This window comes from Dermacentor silvarum, chromosome 1 (genome assembly GCF_013339745.2).
Source record: "Dermacentor silvarum isolate Dsil-2018 chromosome 1, BIME_Dsil_1.4, whole genome shotgun sequence".
Lineage (NCBI taxonomy): Eukaryota > Metazoa > Arthropoda > Arachnida > Ixodida > Ixodidae > Dermacentor > Dermacentor silvarum.
In genome coordinates this window covers 212,644,491-212,665,398 of record NC_051154.1, presented here as the reverse complement: position 1 = coordinate 212,665,398, position 20,908 = coordinate 212,644,491, and the positions used below count along the sequence as shown (strand labels likewise).

The 20,908-nt window shown below is 47.6% G+C and overlaps 1 protein-coding gene across 1 annotated transcript in view; it reads left to right on the top strand.

Moving 5' to 3' along the window:
* The window catches only part of LOC119436741 (tachykinin-like peptides receptor 99D), a 128,491-nt gene extending 108,839 nt beyond the window's left edge, over positions 1-19,652 (top strand). The window contains exons 3-4 of the mRNA XM_037703724.2: positions 1,672-1,762; positions 19,457-19,652. Of these exons, the coding sequence (XP_037559652.1) occupies positions 1,672-1,762; positions 19,457-19,576 (211 nt within the window). The 3' untranslated portion in view covers positions 19,577-19,652. The remainder of the gene's footprint in view (positions 1-1,671; positions 1,763-19,456) is intronic.
* The last annotated feature ends 1,256 nt before the right edge of the window (positions 19,653-20,908 follow it).

Sequence of the window (20,908 nt, the reverse complement as noted above, 5' to 3'; positions counted from 1 at the left end):
ATTGCACATAGTAGCACACTGCTGTCGGATATAATCTTTGGGACGGCAATATACTGATGCCACTTGAGTGATCAAGGAATAGCTCATAATTCGTCATCGGTACGTCATTAAAATACAATGTAAGACAGAAGAAGAGTTGATCTGGTTCGCTTTAAATTGAAGAAGTAAGCCTGCGGTGAAAATCACAGTGGCTATTTCAACCTTGGGATTCGCGTTTCTGCGACGCTTATAAAGCTTTGTCTGTCTACTCACTTCGACCCGTCCTAGTGCTGTTTGTTCCCGTCCCAAAGATAGAGCTAGTGATTGCGCCAAAAATGCTCAGACGCCAAGGCGAACTTCTCTTTCCAAGAAACTTGTATATCAGCTCCCTTGGGGTCACCTTATGTCAGCACCAGCTGCGCTTTCTAAAAAATCAAAAAAAAAAAAGAAAAAAAAGAAAACAAAGAAAATAAACAGAGTCCCTTAGATCCTGTTATTCGTCTCGCTCAGCTCCCTTTGCAGCTTTCTGATACAATTCCCATCAGGGATTTCCACGAAACACGCTTCGTTAGAGAGCGAGACAGAGAAAAAAAAAGAAATTAAGAGGAAACAAAATCCTTCGCAAAGCCTGCGTAAAGCGGCACTGGCAATAGCACCTCGTCCCATGGATATCTATCGAAACATGGTGCAACTCTTGCGTCACGCGGTGTGTTGACTCATTGGCGGTTGCTGCGAAAAGTCAGAGGAACTCACGTTGCCATCAACGACAGTCGCACGCTCTGCATACGCTTGTGAGCAATTCGAGCAGCGCATTCTTCCTCCGAGTGTCCAATGTGGCAGTCCCGTCGTGCTGCGGCACGCCTGCGCTTTATTTTCTCCTCCTTCTGCTGCTCCTCCTATTGCTCCTACGCCTTGCTATTCTTGGAATCAGGGCACAGATTCTCGGCTGGGAAGCGTTTCAGACCGTATAGCGTTTGATAGGTAGCGTTCAGGCGGAGCAATTGCCGACAACGTTTGCAAGGCTATGTCCGCTTGCACCGAGCAACACCCCTCCTCCTCCTGCCACGAACTCCGACCTTTCCGCGGTGACTTTCGTCGCTTTAGTCGGAGCGAGTGTTTCGACTGTCATGACTTTTGTTTCTGAACATGCTAAAAGCCGTTAACTGGCTACCTCCGGTAAAACTTCTCGCCGGCCATACTTAAGGAAACAATGATGTATACATACGCAAATGACAGTGTAGCACGTTGCTTGATACACCTACAGGCCCAAAGCACGATACGTTTAAGGAGCGGGGTGCATTTCCATGATTTGTGACAAGTGGGGAGACCATACCACTCGCAAACACTGTGGGACGAACATAATTAATCACAATGCTATAGAAGCTAGAACGAGAGCGACAGCGATTTTTGCGACAAAACCTCAGAAATTGGGTTACGCTGCGTTCCTAAGTGTGTGACACAGTGGTTAGTAAAGGTATAATGGACAAGGAAATTGACCTTTTTTTTGCGCCTATCACTTTAATTTTGCGGCGCCTTCTGTCTTCGCGACATGATGTCGGGAGCACGCATATTGCTGCTCATGTTCCGTTAATACTGGCTCTTTCCGTATTTTCTACATTTAACATGTGCCTTTGCCTATTTTTCTCTGTGACTTTCAGTGATCTAAGGTATGCATGTTAAAATGTGTTTCAGGTATCGTTACATCAACGTCATCTGGTTCTGCATGCACTGGCTGGCCATGAGCAACTCCTGTTACAATCCATTCATCTACGCCATTTACAGCGTAAGTACATACTAAATAACTTGTCTTTTTTTGTGTTTACGTCAAACACATAGTTTCTCATTATCTCTGCCACTTTTGCGTAAAACTCTGTTTTTGAATGCTTTCTGGCCTATTGAGAAAAGGGGCAGATGTCGTCACTGGCTTTTGTATAACGCAATTGCTTAGCGGCGAAACAAAGTTTGAATTTAAATGAGATGACATAAAACAGTTACAGCAACGAGGCACTGCTATCGTGGGACTTTGCTAGAATCAGAGCTTCTTCAGCAATTCAGATATCATGGAGCCTGCAGAGCTATATTCTGTTTCCGTTGTTTCTTTCTGCTTGTATAATTGAGTTGAACCCACACACGAGGTCTTCGCTATTGGAATCGCATTATGTAATTTCATTATCGACGATGCCACCCCTATGCAAAAAACAACCTTGTAGAATCTTACAAGGTCCTGCAACGTTTATTGCAGAAATCATTACTGGTGGAAGGGGGTTTATTAACGCCGGACGGCAGGCGGAAGTATTGCACGACGGGCACAAAGACAGTCTCAGCCGGCGTCAGCAGCTCGCGATCTACGCTCGCAGCTTCAGCCAAAACAGAGTCCCACTGCTGCGTCCGTTGCTTCATCCCCATTACAATACCCCGGCGGCGAAGGGAAGCCATCCTGGCGACTCAAGGCAAGTGAGAACAAGGGGGTCATGATATGGCTTTAGGCGGCTCACGTGGACCACCTGGCGGCCAAGACAACGATTGTCGCAGGTTGGGTTGAGCGGCTCAATAACATAGGTGACGGAAGATAGGCACTCGATGACGCGATAAGGGCCTTGGTACTTGGGGGCAAACTTAGGAGTCAGGCCAGGGGAATGAAACGGTATGCGGAGCCATACGAGGGAGCCGACGGCGAAAGCTTGTTCAGTCAGATTGCGGTCATGGCGATCTTTCTGGAGGGCTTGGTTGTCTGAAGTAAATGAACGGGCCAGCTGACGACACTCTTCAGCATATTGAGCCATGTCAGAAACTGAGCTGAATTCGGAGACGTCGAGACGATACGGCAAAATGGTGTCGAAAGGGGTGCATGGCTCGTGGCCATATTAAAGAAAGAATGGGGAAAAGCCGGTGGTCGACTGTGTCGCGGTATTATAGGCGTAAGTGACGAACGGAAGAACGACATCCCAGTTAGAATGGTCAGAAGCAATGTACATGCACAGCATATCTCCCAGCGTTTGGTTGAAGAACTCTGTTAGTCCGTTGGTCTGTGGGGGGTAGGCTGTAGACGTGCGGTGAACTGTACGGCATGAACGAAGGAGCTCCTGAAGGACATCGGATAAAAACACACGCCCTCTGTCGTGGTGCGCCATGGCGGAGGACGAAATGACGTAAGATGAAGTTCGCAACATCACGAGCACCAGCCGAAGGAAGCGCGGCTGTTTTCGCATACCTCGTTAGGTGGTCCACTGCGACGATGACCCATCTGTTACCAGCGGCAGAGCACGGAAGTGGGCCATAAAGATCGATTCCGACACGGTCGAAGGGTCGTGCAGGACAGGGTAAAGGCTGCAGGAGTCCGGGCGAATGGGGAAATGGTTTCTGTTGTTGACACAATTGGCAAGACCGAATGTATTTTCGGACATAGGTGTATAGTCTACGACAGTAATAACGTTGGCGGAGCCGCTCATACGTTTTTAGCGCACCAGCGTTAGCATGTTGGGGGTCAGCATGAAAGTATGCGCAGAAATCGGACCGCATGTGGCTAGGGATGACTAGCAGCTATTTATGGCCATCCGGTCGATAGTTGCGACGATATAATAGTTCGTCCCGTATCGCAAAATGTGTGGCTTGGCGGCGAAGTGCACGTGGGTGTGCAGAAGTTGGCGGTGCGGAAAGAATATTCAGGAGAGAGGCGATCCAGGGGTCTTTTCGCTGTTCAGACGGCATGTCTGTGGCGGTCAGAGCAGCCAAGGGAAAGGCACCAGTTGAATGCGGCTCTTCAGCCGATTTCACGGGAGATCGGGAGAGCGCATCAGCGTCAGAGTGCTTTCGCCCTGATCGGTACACCACGCGAATGTCAAATTCTTGCAGGCGAAGAGCCCAATGTCCAAGGCGACCAGAAGGATCCTTCAGGGAAGCCAACCAACACAGAGCGTGATGGTCCGTCACCACGTCGAAAGTGTGGCCGTATAAGTATGGACGAAACTTGCTTATTGCCCACACAATCGCCAGACACTCTTTTTCGGTTACTGAGTAGTTGGATTCCGCCTTGGTGAGGGCACGGCTAGCATAAGCTACAACATACTCGGAAAATCATGGTTTGCGTTGCGCGAGTACTGCACCAGGACCAACACCGCTGGCGTCCGTGTGTACTTCGGTTGGCGCAGTCAGGTCGTAGTGGCGTAGAATGGGCGGTGATGTAAACAGATGCCGTAATGTAGTGAAGGCGTCGTCGCAGGCTTGAGTCCAATTTGATAGATCACCAGGGTGAGCAAGTAGCTTCGTAAGCGGTGCCATGATGGAGGCAAAGTTCCGGACAAAGCGACGAAAATACGAGCATAAGCCCACAAAGCTGTGCAGTTCTTGTAGTGTAGTCGGCTTAGGAAACTCCGCAACGGCGCGAAGTTTGTCAGGATCAGGAAGAATACCGTGTTTTGACACTACATGACCCAGTATGGTGAGCTGGCGAGCCCTGAAGTGACACTTCTTCAGGTTGAGTTGAAGGCTTGCGTTGGTAAGGCATTGGAGAATCGTGCGCAAACGGGCGAGATGTGTAGGGAAATCGGGGGCGAACACGACGACGTCATCTAGATAGCAGAGACAGATCTGCCATTTTAGACCGCGTAAAATGCTGTCCATCATTCGCTCGAATGTTGCAGGCGCATTGCACAGTCCAAATAGCATGACTGTGAATTCGTACAAGCCATCTGGTGTGACGAACGCGGTCTTAGGACGGTCACACTCGGCCATCTGGACTTGCCAATAACCCGAACCCTAGTCGAGCGATGTGAAGAATTCGGCGCCTTGTAGACAATCGAGGGCGTCTTCAATGCGAGGAAGAGGGTAAACATCTTTTCTAGTAACTTTGTTGAGACGCGGGTAGTCCACACAAAACCTAATGGAACCGTCTTTCTTCTTGACCAGCACAGCGGGGGATGACCAAGGACTACAGGAAGGCTTGATGACTCCACGCTGAAGCATGTCATTAACTTGTTCCGTAATTATACGACGCTCCGCTGGTGATACGCGGTAAGGGCGCTGGCGCAAAGGAGTGTTGGTTCCGGTGTCAATTCTGTGAACAACGGTGTTCGTTCAACCCAATGATACTTGAGGGAAGTCAAAAGAGCTAAACTCGTTGAGAAGAGAAATAAGCTGCGCACGTTGATCCGGAGCGAGGTTACTGTCGATGGCCGGGGAAAATACATCCGAGGACACGTCATCGGATGCAAGGTGAGGTGTCAGCGCGTTCAGCTCAGGGTTCGGATTGGGCTCGTAGGAATCAATAGGCACGATAACATCATTGTCGACTGACTGAACGTGGCCAAGCGTCTCATTACGGCGTAACGTGACAGGGCATGAGGTAGCGTTGGAAATAAGTATTCCGGACGCATCCTGGTGAAGTGCTAAGATGGCAAATGGCAGCGACGCATGGTGGCGGCGACTGAATACGTCAGACGGCGTGAACAGAACTGTAGTTTCAGTAAGGACAGCACAGTAAACAGGTACAGTGACGGCACTGAGAGGGGGCAGGTCAGTGTCAGCAGCCACGACAAGCTTGTCAGACACCAGACACGGGCATATGGACAGAAGGCACATCACCAAATACAGACAGTTCAACCTGAGCGTGAGCGCAGTCTATAACGGCGTGATGACACGACAAGAAATCGCACCCAAGGATCACATCATGACAACACGAAGTCAACACAATAAACTCAAATGTTGTACAGTAGGTCGCCAATGACGACCTTAGCCGTGCATGCTGCAATCGGATGGATTCGCTGTGCGCTTGCAGTACTGAGGGAAAACTCTGTAGGTGGCGTTGTGACTTTACGAAGTAAGCGGCAAAGTTTCTGACTAATGACAGATATAGTGGCACCGGTATCGACGAGCACAAAAGTTCGTATACCTTCAACAAAAACATCGACAACGTTGACTGGGGACAAGCGAGGACTTACACAGGTCGACGACGACGCAGCTCGTGCCTCCGGAGCTGCGGCAGTCAGGTTTCCGTCTCGGCGGTGGGTCGGCGACGCATCGGTGACAAAGAACGGCGGCGTGGCGAGGTTGAGCGACGGGAAGCAAAGGGTTGAAAGTCGGAGTCAGGCTGGGTGTCTCGTGCTTATACCTCAGGTGGCGCTTCTTGTGGGGTGTAGTACCGGGGGGCCGGAATGAATAGTCGCGGTATCTTGGTGCCCCCGAGGCAGCCGCGAAGCGCCTACGACAGAAGCGTGCGACGTGACCGGGAATTTCGCAAACGTAGCATATCGGTCGATTGTCAGTAGTGCGCCACGGGTTGACGATGTGCTGCTGTGCACCAGGGAATGCGCCGGTGGCTGTCAGAGAGGTTGAGGGGCCAACGCTGGCGGTCGACGAGGAGGCATTGCAGCGGAAGCCGCATAAGTGAGTGGTGCGGCAACAGGTGGCGGCTGAGAGGCGGATGGCAGCACCTCGGAGACCTGCTCCTGAATGACTTGTCTGAGAGACGGCGCGAGATTGTGCGTAGGCACTTCTGGGGTCGGCAGATACGATAAACACGAGATCTGCCTTGCCACTTCCTCACGCACATACTCTGATTTGCGATAGTAGCATCTCGTGATCACCTCCGATGGTTAAAGCGGCGAGGGAATCGTCTGGTGTTGTCGGCCGCCGCACTAAGACGCGTTGCCTACGGAGCTCGTCAAAGCTCCGGCACAAGGTCGTAAGCTCAGCTACCGTGCGTGCGTCCTTTGCCAGCAGCATTGGAAAGGCGTCATCGTCAATGCCTTTCAAGACGTGCTTTATCTTCTCCTGCTCGGGCATAGACGGATTCAGGCGCTTGCACAAGTCGATGACGTCGTCTATGTAAATGGTGAAATTTTCGCCTTGCTGCTGCGCACGTCCGCGGAGGCGCTGTTCGGCGCGGAGCTTGCGCACGGCGGGGCGGTCGAACACGTCTGCGAAGCGTTTCTTGAACTCACTCCATGAAGCGAAGTCGGACTCATGGTTGTGGTACCACAGGCTTGCGACGTCTTTGAGATAGAACGACACATTCTGCAGTTTCGATGGGTCGTCCCACTTATTGTCGCCGCTCACCTTTTCGAATGTGGCCAGCCAATCTTCCACATCCTGGTCATCTGTTCCACTAAAGAAGGGAGGATCACGCAGGCGCAGCGCGCCGGTTACGAAGACCTGCGGAGATTGGACGGTGGCTTGTTGGGTGACTTCGTCAGGCATTGTCGGGGCAGGTGGTAGCGTCCGACTTCGGAGTTCCGGGTTTGCAGACCCAGCACCTCCACCACTTTGGTAGGGGGTTTATTAACGCCGGACGGCAGGCGGAAGTATTGCACGAAGGGCACAAAGACAGTCTCAGCCGGCGTCAGCAGCTCGCGATCTACGCTCGCATCTCCAGCCAAGACAGAGTCCCACTGCTGCGTCCGTTGCTTCATCCCCACTACACTGGCAACAAGTTGTTCTAGTTTACAGCGAGCATGAATTAAACGCTTACTTTTTTATGTTATTTTTTATCCGCTCCTGGCTATCCCGTCCTCCTTCCTCTTGTTCTTGTTTGAGCGCTGTTCAACCGTATTCTATTTTTTTCTTAGTGCGTATCGTAAAAAAAATTTCATTTGAAAGTTATTTTCATGGAAAAAACGAAAAAATTGTATTAAAATTATTAATATTCATGTAAACGTATCTATATACCACACAGAGAGAAAGAGAAGGGACTAGCGCAAGTATGTCCTAAAGGGGACGTGGCCACGCCCACCCGCTTGTACAGGACAGAATTTAAAGAAAGAGAAGAAGAAAGAGAAAATCAAATGAAAAAAAAAAACGACCCTTGTTTTACGAAGTGAACCGGTATTTCTCGTGAGCGTGCTTTATGTCATTTCCGCCGTAATTCTTTATCTAATTATTATCTTATTGTTTATTTACTTATCTTGTTGTCGGTCGATTTTTCTTAATTTTTAACCAACTTCAAGACAGCACAATTACGTATACATTATTAAATTACTATTTTATTTCGCATCTCCTTCACTAGCATCCGCTGCTGTTCTTTCTTCATCTTCCGACTAAAGTGACAACTTTGGGATCGGCAGACTTACGTTGTTCTAGACGGCGCTCCCGTTGCGCCGCAATCCTATCTCGCCGTTCAGCGGTTCATCTGCAAGATCATGAGAAGGACCCGCTCTGGCCGTACTACTTCACAGCGATAAAGCGCCGACCGTTCTTTCCATGCGTCGATAAAGAAATGATTACGTGCCTCTCTCAGTGCTGGGTTATGCCGGCGCAGAAGCCGCCCGCTCCGCGTCGCACTATACTTGCGCAAGTTAAAGTCGCTATATAAGAAAAGTACCGCCATCCTTTGATAAACGCCGCTTCCCTCTCTCCAGTATCTCCGATTGGACGATGATAGCGCGCGATTTTCACTTCTTTATATTTTCTTTTTTTCCGCCTCAGAGCCATGTTGAAAGTCCTCTGCGCAGCCGCAGTCGGCGGCGGCGGCGCGCGCCCGGCCTGAAAGCTTCAACGTGGACTTTCTAGGTGCGCCATCGTCGACTTGGCTTTCGCAAGCAAAAAGTAAAGAAAAAAGCAAGCGCTTTAGGAGAGGAGGCGGCGGAGGAAAGAGTAGATGGCGGTACTTTTCTTATATAGGGACTTTAAGCGCAAGTTGGCACCGTGCCAGCTGTGCCGATGACGTCATTCGCAGCGTCGATTGCATGTTCTTACCTAGGTCATCAATCATCCGCCGTGACAGCGGCGCCCTTGACCTCATTCCTGGCGCTGTGCCAACATTTATCGCCGAGCTTCATACACCCGCATCAAGTACCTTCTAAGTGGGGGCTTATCCGCTCACGCGTAAAAAAATGATAACCAGCAAAACAATCACTATGGTCTATTACCCCCATAAAGTGTCACATCTCTCGTTCTTTGCAGTGCTCTTTGGAACGTATGCGCCAATTTTGCCCACGTAATGCAGCTGTGCGGTTCTGTTCGTATAAACGCGAAGACCACGTACTCCCCGCCCCCTTCTCTGGAATTTTTAATAATCCGCAACATCCGTCCATTCTTGGCACGGGGACTACGCGTTGTGCGTGATAAACATAAATTTACAAATTATTCTCGCATTGTAAGCATCTGATTTTTTATTACTTCTGTGCTGTGTAAGATTAATGCGAAACTGAAATAGGCATTTGATATAACGGACTAAAACACTCAAACTATAATGGCGCATTCCATTGGGCGAACAGGAACACTGAAAAGCTCCCCAAAAGTGCTCTCTAAAGTGTAGCTGCGTTCCTATGGGCGAACAGGAGCAGGAGTGCTGTGATCGAATGGCAGAACAGAAGCACTTTGCCGACGCCGAGAGCAGTCTAGGGCAGTTCGAGCTGCTCCCGCGTGAAAAGCGGAGTGCGAAGGAAGTCACACGATGCAAGCGCGTATAATATCTTTTTATTTAGTTTTTTCCGTCATTCTGGTTCAGTGAGCGGCAGCAATGGCGGCTGAGAAGCGAAGTTTGCCTAATAATCACTGCGAGAATGTAAACAATTTGGGTCACGTGACACACCTTCGCCATCGCACATGGAGCGCATGGAACGTTTCAACGGGGGAGCAAGCACTCTGGCTGCGCTACCGCTCTGCCGCTCTCTGCCCTTTGCCTCCGCTGCTGCTCTGCCAGTGGAAGGCGCCATAAAACACACTCGGACGACCGCAAAGAAGGTGCACGAATGTACAGATTAAGTGTACTGGAATATAGCCTATCGTAGAAAAATACCCGGTAATTTTCGTTACGTTCAAAAAAAGAAAGAAAGAAATCCTTGCTAGTGAATTAAATGAACCATTTCTGCACATTCCTGTTATGAGTTGTAACTTATAAACCGGGGCATTTTTTTTCTTTTAATTCTAGAGCACGTCCTATAAAAAACGTTTACCGACAAACGAATTCCGATTACACACGCACCAAACTTGACCCATGCATAACATGGCTGAAGTCAGTAACATGGCAGTAGGCTGTATAGTACTCAGTTTAAGATACCATAAACATATTTTCATTTGCTGATTTTACTATCCCCACTTACGTGGCCGCGATGAAAATTATCGTCCTCAAACCTAAATCATGTTGCAGCGTTCCGACAAGGGAATTGGCCGTCAAGCTAACTGTTGTCCCGCCACCCGCTCTATCGGCTCAAATTCACAAACAGGCGCTTCTCATGCGCCAGGCTAGTGGCACGACAGGCCGGGTACCACGCTAATGCAGGAAAATGATGAGCATAATTGCTCATCACAAAGGAACGATTTTCGCGAAAACCAAACATAACTTCTGGATAGAAGCCATTTCAACGAAGTATGTCAGCAAGACACTGATTTAATACAATGCGTTCTTGCAACGTTCCAGCGTGGGAAGAGAGAGAGATGCGACGATAAGACTTAAGGAGGTTTGCCGCACGTCCTGGTTTAAGCACATATATGGCAACGGATGTCTTCCAGCCCTGATACGAGGCTCTCAAAGCTGCACTAGAATTCATCTCAATTACGGGACTGGACTCTCGTCTGTAGTGCTAATTGGCGCTGCCACTCGCGAGCCTAAATAGGCCCTTTGATGGCCAGCGCCAGCGCTGAGCCATAGCTGACGCGGATTTATAGCGCTATTCTGCGCGCCATATGATGTGTTATAGAGCGCCTTCCTCCTTTCCGCCCTTTATCTGCTTCCTCTTTCCCCTTTTTTTTCTGTCCTCTTGAAGTGGGTGGGCATGGCGTCATTTTCAGAAAACGTAGCTACGCTGCTTCTCATTCTCTATGTGGTGTTTGTATATACGATTGCAGGACTAATGTTATCGTTGATAATAATCATAAAGGCAGCTGAAGGAAAGATAAAATCTAGGTATCGCTCGACCTCGTGTCCATTAAACTGATACACAGAAGCCCCCGTTTCAGCGTTTAAGAACTATGGGACCAGCGTCGTTCTTTCGAGTGTGCAGAAAGCCTAATTGAGTGAGAATTGGACCACTCGTAATACATGTAAGATGAGATAAGTTTTGCAAAACACGCGTAATCACTAACTTGGTAATTATTTGGCAATTATTAGGTTTAGCAATTGAATCAATTTACACTGCATTTATTACTTTCAACTCTTGAGCTTGGTTAGTTCCCACAAACTTGCCTCGTAATGTGAGAATATAAATAAGAGAGCCCTTCACCCATTGGAAAAAGAAATCACGTTCTTTTTTTATCGAGATGAAAATAAAACTGATTTAGTCACCCTATACAATGGTGAAGACCAATCCTTTTCACACATTGCTATTATCATTTTTAAAAGTTGTAACATAAGAAGACACGTTACAGATTCGGAAAATTAAGAGGTAAAGGGACTAAATGAAGTCCACATATAGTCCTATACACATTTTAAGGCACAGAGACAAAAATCATGTTATTTTTGTACTGATTTCCCAACTATTTGCGCAATTCTCGTTGCAGAGTTGTTCTGTTATCGACGAGTTCTCGTTCGCGCATGAGAGACGAATAAAATGTGAAGCAAAGGTACGCGGCCATTCTGCTTGACTACAAATACGCGGATTTATGTTGGAGATTTCCGCTTATATAGGCGACAGGAGCGAACGTTGTGGTGCATACTATATGCATCCGCGGCTGTACACAAATGCGCTTATATGTATGTGGTACAGTTTCCTTGTTTTTTTTTTTTTTTTTTTTTTAATCTTCGAAGTGAAGCGCACGGCATGCTATTACTGTCAATAAGGCGCCGTTGCGCAAGTTTTTTGGGCCGTTGAACTTGGATCAAATATAGCACGACGCAAAGATTGGCACCTGGAAAACATTTGGAATCACCGACTGAAATCTACCTGTTCTCACAATACCTGTGTACGTCGTTGGTCGTGTGCTTCCAACCCTGTCGACAATAGAATACGAAAGCTTACATGTTCTTGTGAAATCAAAGTGCAGCGTGTGTTCAACCGTTGGGAAATCACAAGGAACGTTGTGCAATTTTAATGACCTGTCACGATCACTTTATATGCGGGAAATAGTGCACTTTTCGGCCTATTTTAAAATGTATAGCTGCCTTTGACAAACAGTCGTAATGAAACAACAAACAAGCAAAATAAAAGCATGATGTAACCGTAGCCCAAGAAAGCTTCACGAGTTTCTTGTTTAGCCTTTTCGGTCTATTGCCAAGTGACGTAAAGCTCTCCCTTCGGGGAGCAACATGTGCCTGCAGAATATTGATATCACACACCTCCAAACACGTATCCCTAGACACCATACATTCACTCTGGCAATCGTAGCAAGAAAGGAAGAACCGAGAGCGCAGTAACAGTAAACACACCTGTGTCCTTCCCCATAAAATGCACCGCTACAGCCTATTCTATGCAGTTTAACTGAAACTTAACCAGCCTCGCGCGCAGGCCGAAGCACCGTCTCGACATTCGAGTGGTGTGCTTACAATAAATAACGCAATAGGCAGCTGGGAGCCGCCCGACAGTGGGCGCACTTAGGGGAATGTTGTTGCATTTGCGATGACAAATACAGGAGTCCATGGATAGCGACGGCTAGCAGGCGCGCGTTAAAGCCATGGCGCGTCGTCCAATAGGAATGCGAAGCAAGCAGCTACGCGCAGGAAGACAATAAACGCTGCATTCTAGAAGCAGCCTCAGTCCTCGGCTTCTTGTTCCAGCGTTCGACAGAAAAAAAAAGAAAGAAAGAAAGACTGGCGGACACGCAGCGCGGTCTCCGCCGCAGAGCTGGTCTGCGCGCCCTTCGTACTCAAAAGTGCGCGCGCGATTCCGAGCGCGCGCAATAAAAAAAAGAAAAAGAAAGAAAGAGAAAAAGGGAAAGAAGGCCATGAAAACAAACACGTCAGTGCGAAAAGAATAGGAGCGAGAGCGGAGCCACTACTGAAGTGCTCGAACTATTCCCCTCCCCACTTCGAACAGACCTCGCATGCAGAGCGAGCGCCCTCAGAAAAAGAACAAAGGGAAAATCCAACTTCGTGCAAGATGAAAAGGCATGCTGCTGACCCAAATCTGCGCAATAGTCCTACGTCTGAAGAAAGACCTGCCGCGCACTTCATTCGGCGCGCACCACACCACGCGGCTCCAGCTGCAGGCCGCGCTGCAACCTCCAGCGGCCAGAGCAGCACGCTGGTCCAAGCGCAGGCACGCAACGCCTATACCGGCGGCGTGGCGGGCCAAACCGTTGCTAGAGGCGAGGACCGGCTGCGTTTGCCGCCTATCGCGCATAACGTGATTGTTCTTGAACAACTGCAGAGTGCAAAACTAGCAAGCAAGAAGGAACGGAAGTGCTATTATGCATGGGGAAGTGTAGCGTAAAAAAAGAACAACAGAACAAAACGAAGCGCGCGGTGGGACGGAGCTTCGGCATTTCAATGCACGGACGGGAAGAATAACAAATGCGGGGGACCGGCCGCGCCTTATGCGGGGCTAGTAATGAGGCCCGTAAGTGTACGCACTGACTGTGCCGAGACAACCTTGCTAAGGAAATTAGTTAAAAACTTAATTAGTGAACTTTTGGTAATTATTCGATTATGCTTTTCAATATATATATATATATATATATATATATATATATATATATATATATATATATATATATACAGTTTCTTAACAAAACGTCGCTTTATGCATTGAAGCACAAAATTAACTGGAACGTCAATGCATTTCTCCACAAAGTTGGGGAATTAATATCTCGAAACTGGTGTCATCCTGAGAATTTCTTCCAAGTGGATCCGTCTTGCGAACTCCACGGCTACAATTTGTAAATTGCAATATGTGCCATCAGGTAATTAATTAAAAACTTAATTAGTAATTTTTTGTTAACTATTCAATTATGCATTTCAATTTCTTGTGCAAGTAATCTCCGCCTCTTCGAGTAGACCAGCTCATTAACTAGAATTGAGCTATCTGCCACAGGCAACCTTAAATAAATTTTGAAAGTGTTCGCTGAAACACCCTGTATAAGAATCTTGGTAAACGGAAAACGCTTCGACGGAATTGCCGGTTAAACTGAACTCAAGCAATTGGTTGGTTTTGTATTTGAACAATATAAAAAAAAATAAAAAAAATACGGACGTTTTTTAGTCGAAATCAAAATGTTGTTCCCAACAACGAACTCAACCTCTACAGGACCTTTTCCTTTTTCGAAAAAAGATCAATTTTTTCACATCCGCACCTGTCGTCTGTGAAGAAATTCATACTTGTTGGACGCGCGGCAAGTTCGGGGGCTCGTATCTAAATACATGGGATAGGAGAACTCGTTCTTTTTGGCAACCACCGCACGAAATTTGATGAGGTTTGTTGCATCTAAAAGAAAAAGTTAAAGTTTAGTGACTGTTATAGCACATTTTTTATTAAGGTCGTCAGTTTTTGCTAACAATTGTTGAAAATCGCAAGTTTTCAGAAAACGAAACTATAAAGTTTACAACTCTGTAACCAAGCAATGAAATAGTATATCCCAAGTGTGTAAATTGCATCTACTAGTACATCTAAAGCGGACAAAATTTGTATAATATGCCTAAATCTGCATAAATCTTAAGTACGGCAATAATATGTAAGTAGGACTTTTGCAAACACCCTTGTAATCATTGTAACATATTCACGTAATATCTAATTTAAGATATATATCAAATTTGTCTGCTTTGAATGTTCTAACCATTGCAGTTAACAAAACGTCGACATCTGTTTTTGATGTAGAGACAAATTTCGAAACTTAGGGCCTCCATGTTTTTTTACACTTACATTTTTTTTTAAATCTTTGCAAGAAAATTCAAGCCTTGCAGAAAATTACGCTTCCAACAGTCACTAGAATTTAACTTTCTCTCTAAAATGCAAGACATTTCATTAAAATCGGCACAAGGGTTATCTAAATAAAGCATTTCTGCTTTTTACATGTATTTGAATAGGCAGCATCGGAGTTGGGTCCGAGCTAAAGCTGCCTCTTAAATAGCGACGGAGTCGCGGGTGACTTCCTTGGCTGCTGTTACGAACTTTTGTCGCTCAGAATCAAGTAACCTAAAAGAACACCAATTGCACCCTCGATGTTTGCGCTATTAGATCTTGCCGTTGAGTGCGGGTGTCGGGGGACGTCGAGGACGGACTTTGGGAAATTTAGGTTTATTTACATTATTTACAGTGAAAATATACAAAGTAAGGAACAGTCATACAGTGATCGACGGCCGGCAGCCAATCGGACGCTGCGGCCCGTGGCAAAAAGAGGAACCTTCTTCTCCTTGATTTGTCGCTCTTTTAACCCCTTCGGTCTCTCGGAGTCTCGAAGAATTCCTCGAATTCTGTTGAGGTTCTTCGGGGTGCCGTCATTTTCGGCCAATCGTCGTGCCAGCTCAGGTGTCGTCATTTTCCTCCCCTGGTATTGGCCCGTGCAAGTGCCGTCACATTCGGCCAATGGGGACGCTCCGAGGGCTCCATTGTCCGATGGTTGATTTGCCTCCGGCGTTGCCTCCTCGCCTGGAAGCGCTCAGCTGCCAGAGACCGGATGTTCTCGGAACGATCCTCCACAGCTGCAAAACCGCTTTGCTCTCGACCAAGGCCTCCTACCTGGAACCGGGCCCATCTCCCGTTGCACTTTTGGGAAGAGTCAAGCAGGATGAGTGTGGTGCGCATGAGGGGGAGGGTGTCGCCAAACTGTCTAACGGGTCCGGTAGCGTGGTTGGTGCGCCGAGCATGCGACGGCCTTTTGAGATGGTGGGGAAACTTGATTGATTCCGGGAAAGGGTCCGTATGCAACAGCGCCAACGAAGACTGAACTGAAGCGAGGGAAGTGTCAGAAGATCGGAGCGCGGCTAACCTCAGTTCAAGTTGACAGAGGATGCAGATTTGATGCATGCATTGATCGTACTGTCGTCTACCTGTATTGACAGCCAGACGATGGTAGAAGTACAGGCTCATCAGATCGCACGCAAACACATGTGATGCAGCAATGCGCTTGGCACTTTTTTTTTTTTTTGAAGGATGTCACTCAAGGTTTTTTTCTTGTTCTATTCTTTTTATTGCCACTTGGAGAATAATTGCGTCAGCTAAGTTCTGGCGAATCCGTTATTTATGCCTTCCATTTATTTTGATGTAAGGTTCCTGCTGAGTTTTAAGTTTTAAACGCTAAGACCGTTTTTTGTTTTGTTTGTTGTTAACTAGCTGCTACATTCACTTCTTAATACTCTGCATTTCTGGCAACAGTATTGAGAGGGTGTGCTGCACCATAGCACAAATTTCTGCCTAAACGCAACTCTCTTTTATCAGAGCATATCTCTCCGGTCCCTTTAGGATCGGTTTAACGTATATATATATATATATATATATATATATATATATATATATAGGTGCCCGCCACTATGCTGCAGGCACCTCGGCTTAAGGTTGTACATATTATACTGGAATTCGGTGGCCACAAACCTCGACACATTTAGGGCTCGGCTGCCTACTATACACGAAGACTCAATGTTATAATTAGGGTAAGATTCATAACTCATGAGGGTTTGGTGGCCACAAACAATAAACAGACTAATGTAGAGGTCACATAACTCCCATCACACGTGTTTTAAAGCTTCATAAATGTGCAACACGTTTATCAGTTAATTCGTGGCCCCTGGAGCGTGCTGCTGGCACGACGCACGGGTGTTTTGTTAATGCGAACCACGTTCGCTTGAAACGCCCCGTATAAGCTGCGTCACGCGCGCACAATTGTGCTCGTTAACGCCAGGGACATACGCTTGCATCGAAGGGCGTATGCGTTTAGATGTGTGCGTGGGAACATAGGCGAGCTGGAATATTATACCCGCAAGCCGCGAACACTGCCGCGCACCGGGAGTTTTAAGCACAGCACAGGTCAGTGCGACAACAGCGGCGCCATTCCTAGCGCTATGGAGCTCTAGCATATTCAACTTGTTCCTGTTTACCGTGATTAGCGAGGCTAAGTATAGATGTGCTGCAGAGCGCGACATCGCCAAGATGTAGTATAGCGCTACCGTCACTGCTGATACCGGTAAAGTAAGAGACCATAGCACGACGAGCGCTAATGAGATTGAGAGCTTATTTAAAGCAATCACTACGAGTCCCGATCGCGTCAGTTTTGCCCAGAAGCAGTATTAGAATTCGGGTGTAATTTTTTAACGATTTCTGGCGATGAATACTGTGCAGGGAAACGAATAGCAAAGAACAGGAGAGTCACCACAGACTCGACCGCTCTTCTTGCCTGCACCACTGCTACGTTTTAAGTAGCTGTTTCTTAAGAGTTGCACTGGATGGATGGATGGATGGATGGATGGATGGATGGATGGATGGATGGATGGATGGATGGATGGATGGATGGATGGATGGATGGATGGATGGATGGACGGACGGACGGACGGACGGACGGACGGACGGACGGACGGACGGACGGACGGACGGACGCATGCTAGGAGCGTCCCCTTTAGAACGGGGTGGTGGGTTGCACCACCAAGCTCGTTGTTATATTGCCTAATGTCCTACCTGTCATCAAAAAAGAAAAAAAAAAAGAAAAAATGAAGAACTTTTTATAACCAAACTTTCTGAACCCCTATTGGGAACTTTGTTTTTCTGCGTTGTTTCTCGTTTCCCTACTTTTCTTACTTTCTCTTTTCTTACTTTTCTCTGATAGTCCCTAGTGAGGGACTACCATCTCATTGGCCTGCGGTGTATGACACTAGACGAATGTTTATACCCCAGTGGTTGTGCGTCTCGACGTGATCAAGCTCATCGCGCTCTCCTTACTTTTCTAGAAGCGACGAACTTAGGGGCACGTTTCTAACCCAGCAACTATTTCTTTTATTTTACATTCTTTAGCAGCATGACCTGCACGGACGGGCCCTACTGTATGTTGTACTTTATTATTTGAGTTTTGTCATCTCGCTCTTTCTGTCCGCTTTCCTCCCCTCCTTCTTATCTTCCATTTCTATATTTGTCTTCTCCTTTCTGAAGGGTAGGCAGGCGCTTTGCCCCTTCTGGTGGCAGTTGCCAGCCTTGCTCCTCGCTTTCTGTTTTCTGTGTATATGTTTGCAAATCAAATAATAAATACTTTTCTTCTACCAATCTTCCAATCACCTCTTACTAATCTCTATTGTGAACATGTTTACTTTACCCCTGCTCTCGCTGAACCTAAGGGCTTCAAGGAGGCCAGAGGTGCCTAAATCGACCGCTGAGCAAATATCTTCACATCCTAATAGAACATGCTCCATCGTTTTCCTAACTTTACCGCAGCAAGCACATGCTTCTTCTTCTTTATTGTACCTCGCTTTATAAGTGCGCCTTCTAATGTATCCAGATCTCGCTTCGAAAAGTAAAGAGCTTCCCTTTAAGTTATCTAAATTGTTTCTTTCCTGATTTGATTTTTTCCTCTTACAAGGTCATACAGGGTTTCTTTTCAGAAGTGCTGTAACTAAGCGCCACCACACGCAACGACGGGAAAGTTTCGCACTATAACAGCGGCGCGTCTTTCTGATTGCGGTGCTTGTGCACTGAAGCTAAAATCACTCAAATTGCCTTACAGGTTCCTTTTGTTGTGTAAATACGCGATGGGCTTGGAGCACGTGTGCTGTATACGTCGCTGTATATCACTATGCATCCCTAGAGTATACTATGGCTCCTGAAGAATGAGGGCGAGAAGGGCGAGGTAGTGCCTTCCGAGAGATGGAAAACAGCCCGAAAAGAAGAAGAAAAAAAAAAAGGAAACGTAGAAATGAAAAGGAGAAAAATGAGTTAGTATAACGTACGTGGGCTCGAAAGGGTGGGTTTAACGTCTGTGTACACATTCCCGGGTTTCGCAAAGTGAAGTGAATCGTGACTCACGCCGCCGGCTTCCGAATGGCGCGGCCGCGTCTAGCGGGCGGCTCACGCTCCTTGCGGAGCCAGCGCGCCGAGAAGGGGCGGGGTGGACGTCATTGCGGCCGGCCGGAGGTCTTATGGGTTCGCTCCAGACGCCCGACACCATCGCGTCTGCGGGGCAAGTTCTCTCGCACCGCCGAGTGCGGAGGATTGCATCGCGCAATGTGATTCGAGCGAGGGCGCGAACGCTGCTGCTGCTGCTGCGACGCGACGCGAGACACTTTAACGCGGGCATGTCATAAGCGCCGTCGCTACCGCGATGAAGAGCTGTGCGGGGTCGCACGCTCGGCCCCGATTCCGGAAGCTGTGAAAGTGATCTACTTCCGGGCGCGCGCGTGCTTGGAGACGTTTCAATTGGGACCATGTCCCCCCCCTCGTCTCTGTGACCGACGGTAGCCGCTCCAGATGTCTCCACGCCCCGCTATATACGAGGCCTGTAAGAAACGCGTGCCCAGACTAAAGAGATGCAGGATTGGGTCGGAAAAGATATCAACACAGGGAAACTTCCGTCTCTTTTCTTTCGCCCCCTCCCCCCAATTTTCACTTCCTGACTGTTACCGATGTCGCGTTGTCTCACACTTGATGACCCACCTGATGTCTTGTGTCTTTTTTTTTTTTTTTCTGTTTACCTGCAGGAGAAATTCAGCGCTGAGTTCAAGGCGAGAATGTCGTGCTGCCTCAAGAGAAAGTTTGAAGACAGTGCATTCATGGCTTCGTCGATCATCAGCCAGGTTTCATTCCGAATAAAGTACTAGACGTGTTTCGCGCGTCACACCGTCCCATAACGTCACTTGCCATTCCTTCGTGAACAAAAATGAATAAATAAAGGTCCATCCTTTCGTATGTGTCACTAGGCCTTCTGTACCTACATCATGTATTGAGTGGAGAAATCGATGGGCTGTGTATACTGATTGTGAACAAGGTACCCGTATTGGGCGCCGAAATGTCAATCTGTTGTTTTGTGTTTTTCAGTTGGCGAGTGTAAGTATATTCTGCCATGTATATTAACGGTCTCAAAATGACATCTGAGCCAGTGTACCAAAGTCGCGTTCATCCCTTTTGTGTCAGGATGTCTGCCGAAATAATTCGGGGAACCTTTTGTTTCTGGCACTAGCATTTTCAGTTTCACGCGCTGAAGTTGTCAGGTTGCGCTTATGTAGGGACACATTTCCGAATCGATCGAATAAACGACCCTGCACGACAGTGAGTCCTTCTGTTGAATCCAGTTATATAAAAGCATCGCTCCAGAGATTCTTGCTGAATATCAATTCTGACACATCTTTCGCTCAAAGTGATCTCCTAACCGTAAAAATTAGCAGCTTGCAAAAATAATTCCGACTTTTCTTTTTCGGCTTCAATGTGCCAGTAAAATTTAGTGACAGGAACTCACTCGCAAGAACCACTGGTGGCGATGACTATTGCAGTATACTTGTCGTACTACCGCTCTTGGCTTCTTGCTATTCGAGCAGTGCTATCAAAACTGCTGACGAAAATTTATTTATTTACTCATTCATTTTATTTCTGCATTCTGTACGACAGAAACTCAGAGGTACATGAAAAAAAAATATTGGCAGACTCAACTTTAGTTGACATCTACGTAATGCGAAGCGTTGCGCGAGTTGTTGCAGCACGAGACACCGACTGCGCGTCGAGCTGGTGTATAGCGGGCCGCGACTGCGCGTTCTCAGTTTTCTTATTGCCTAGTTTTTTAACACGTCAAAGCAAGCGAGCGAGCGAGGCGAACAAACGAACGTTTTCCTTACAGTGGAACCAGGGGCACATATATTTAGACGGCACTATCTCCAGAATCGGCCTATGCAAACGCCGAGGTACACGCCAAAAACTTTCCCAAGCACAGAAGCCCAATATGTTCCAACCATTCGACCACGGACGCACCACGCCAAAAACTGGGTTGTCTCGGAGAAGAATGCTTCGCATTAAGAACATTATTATTATTGATAGCAGAAATAGGGACAGTCTAGGCGAACACCAGGCAGGAGCGCACCAGCCAGGCCAGTGTTGAGCGCGGCCGTGCGTGGACGCGCGCGCGCTTTATCGTAGAAATAATCTGCGGCGGCTACAAAGGC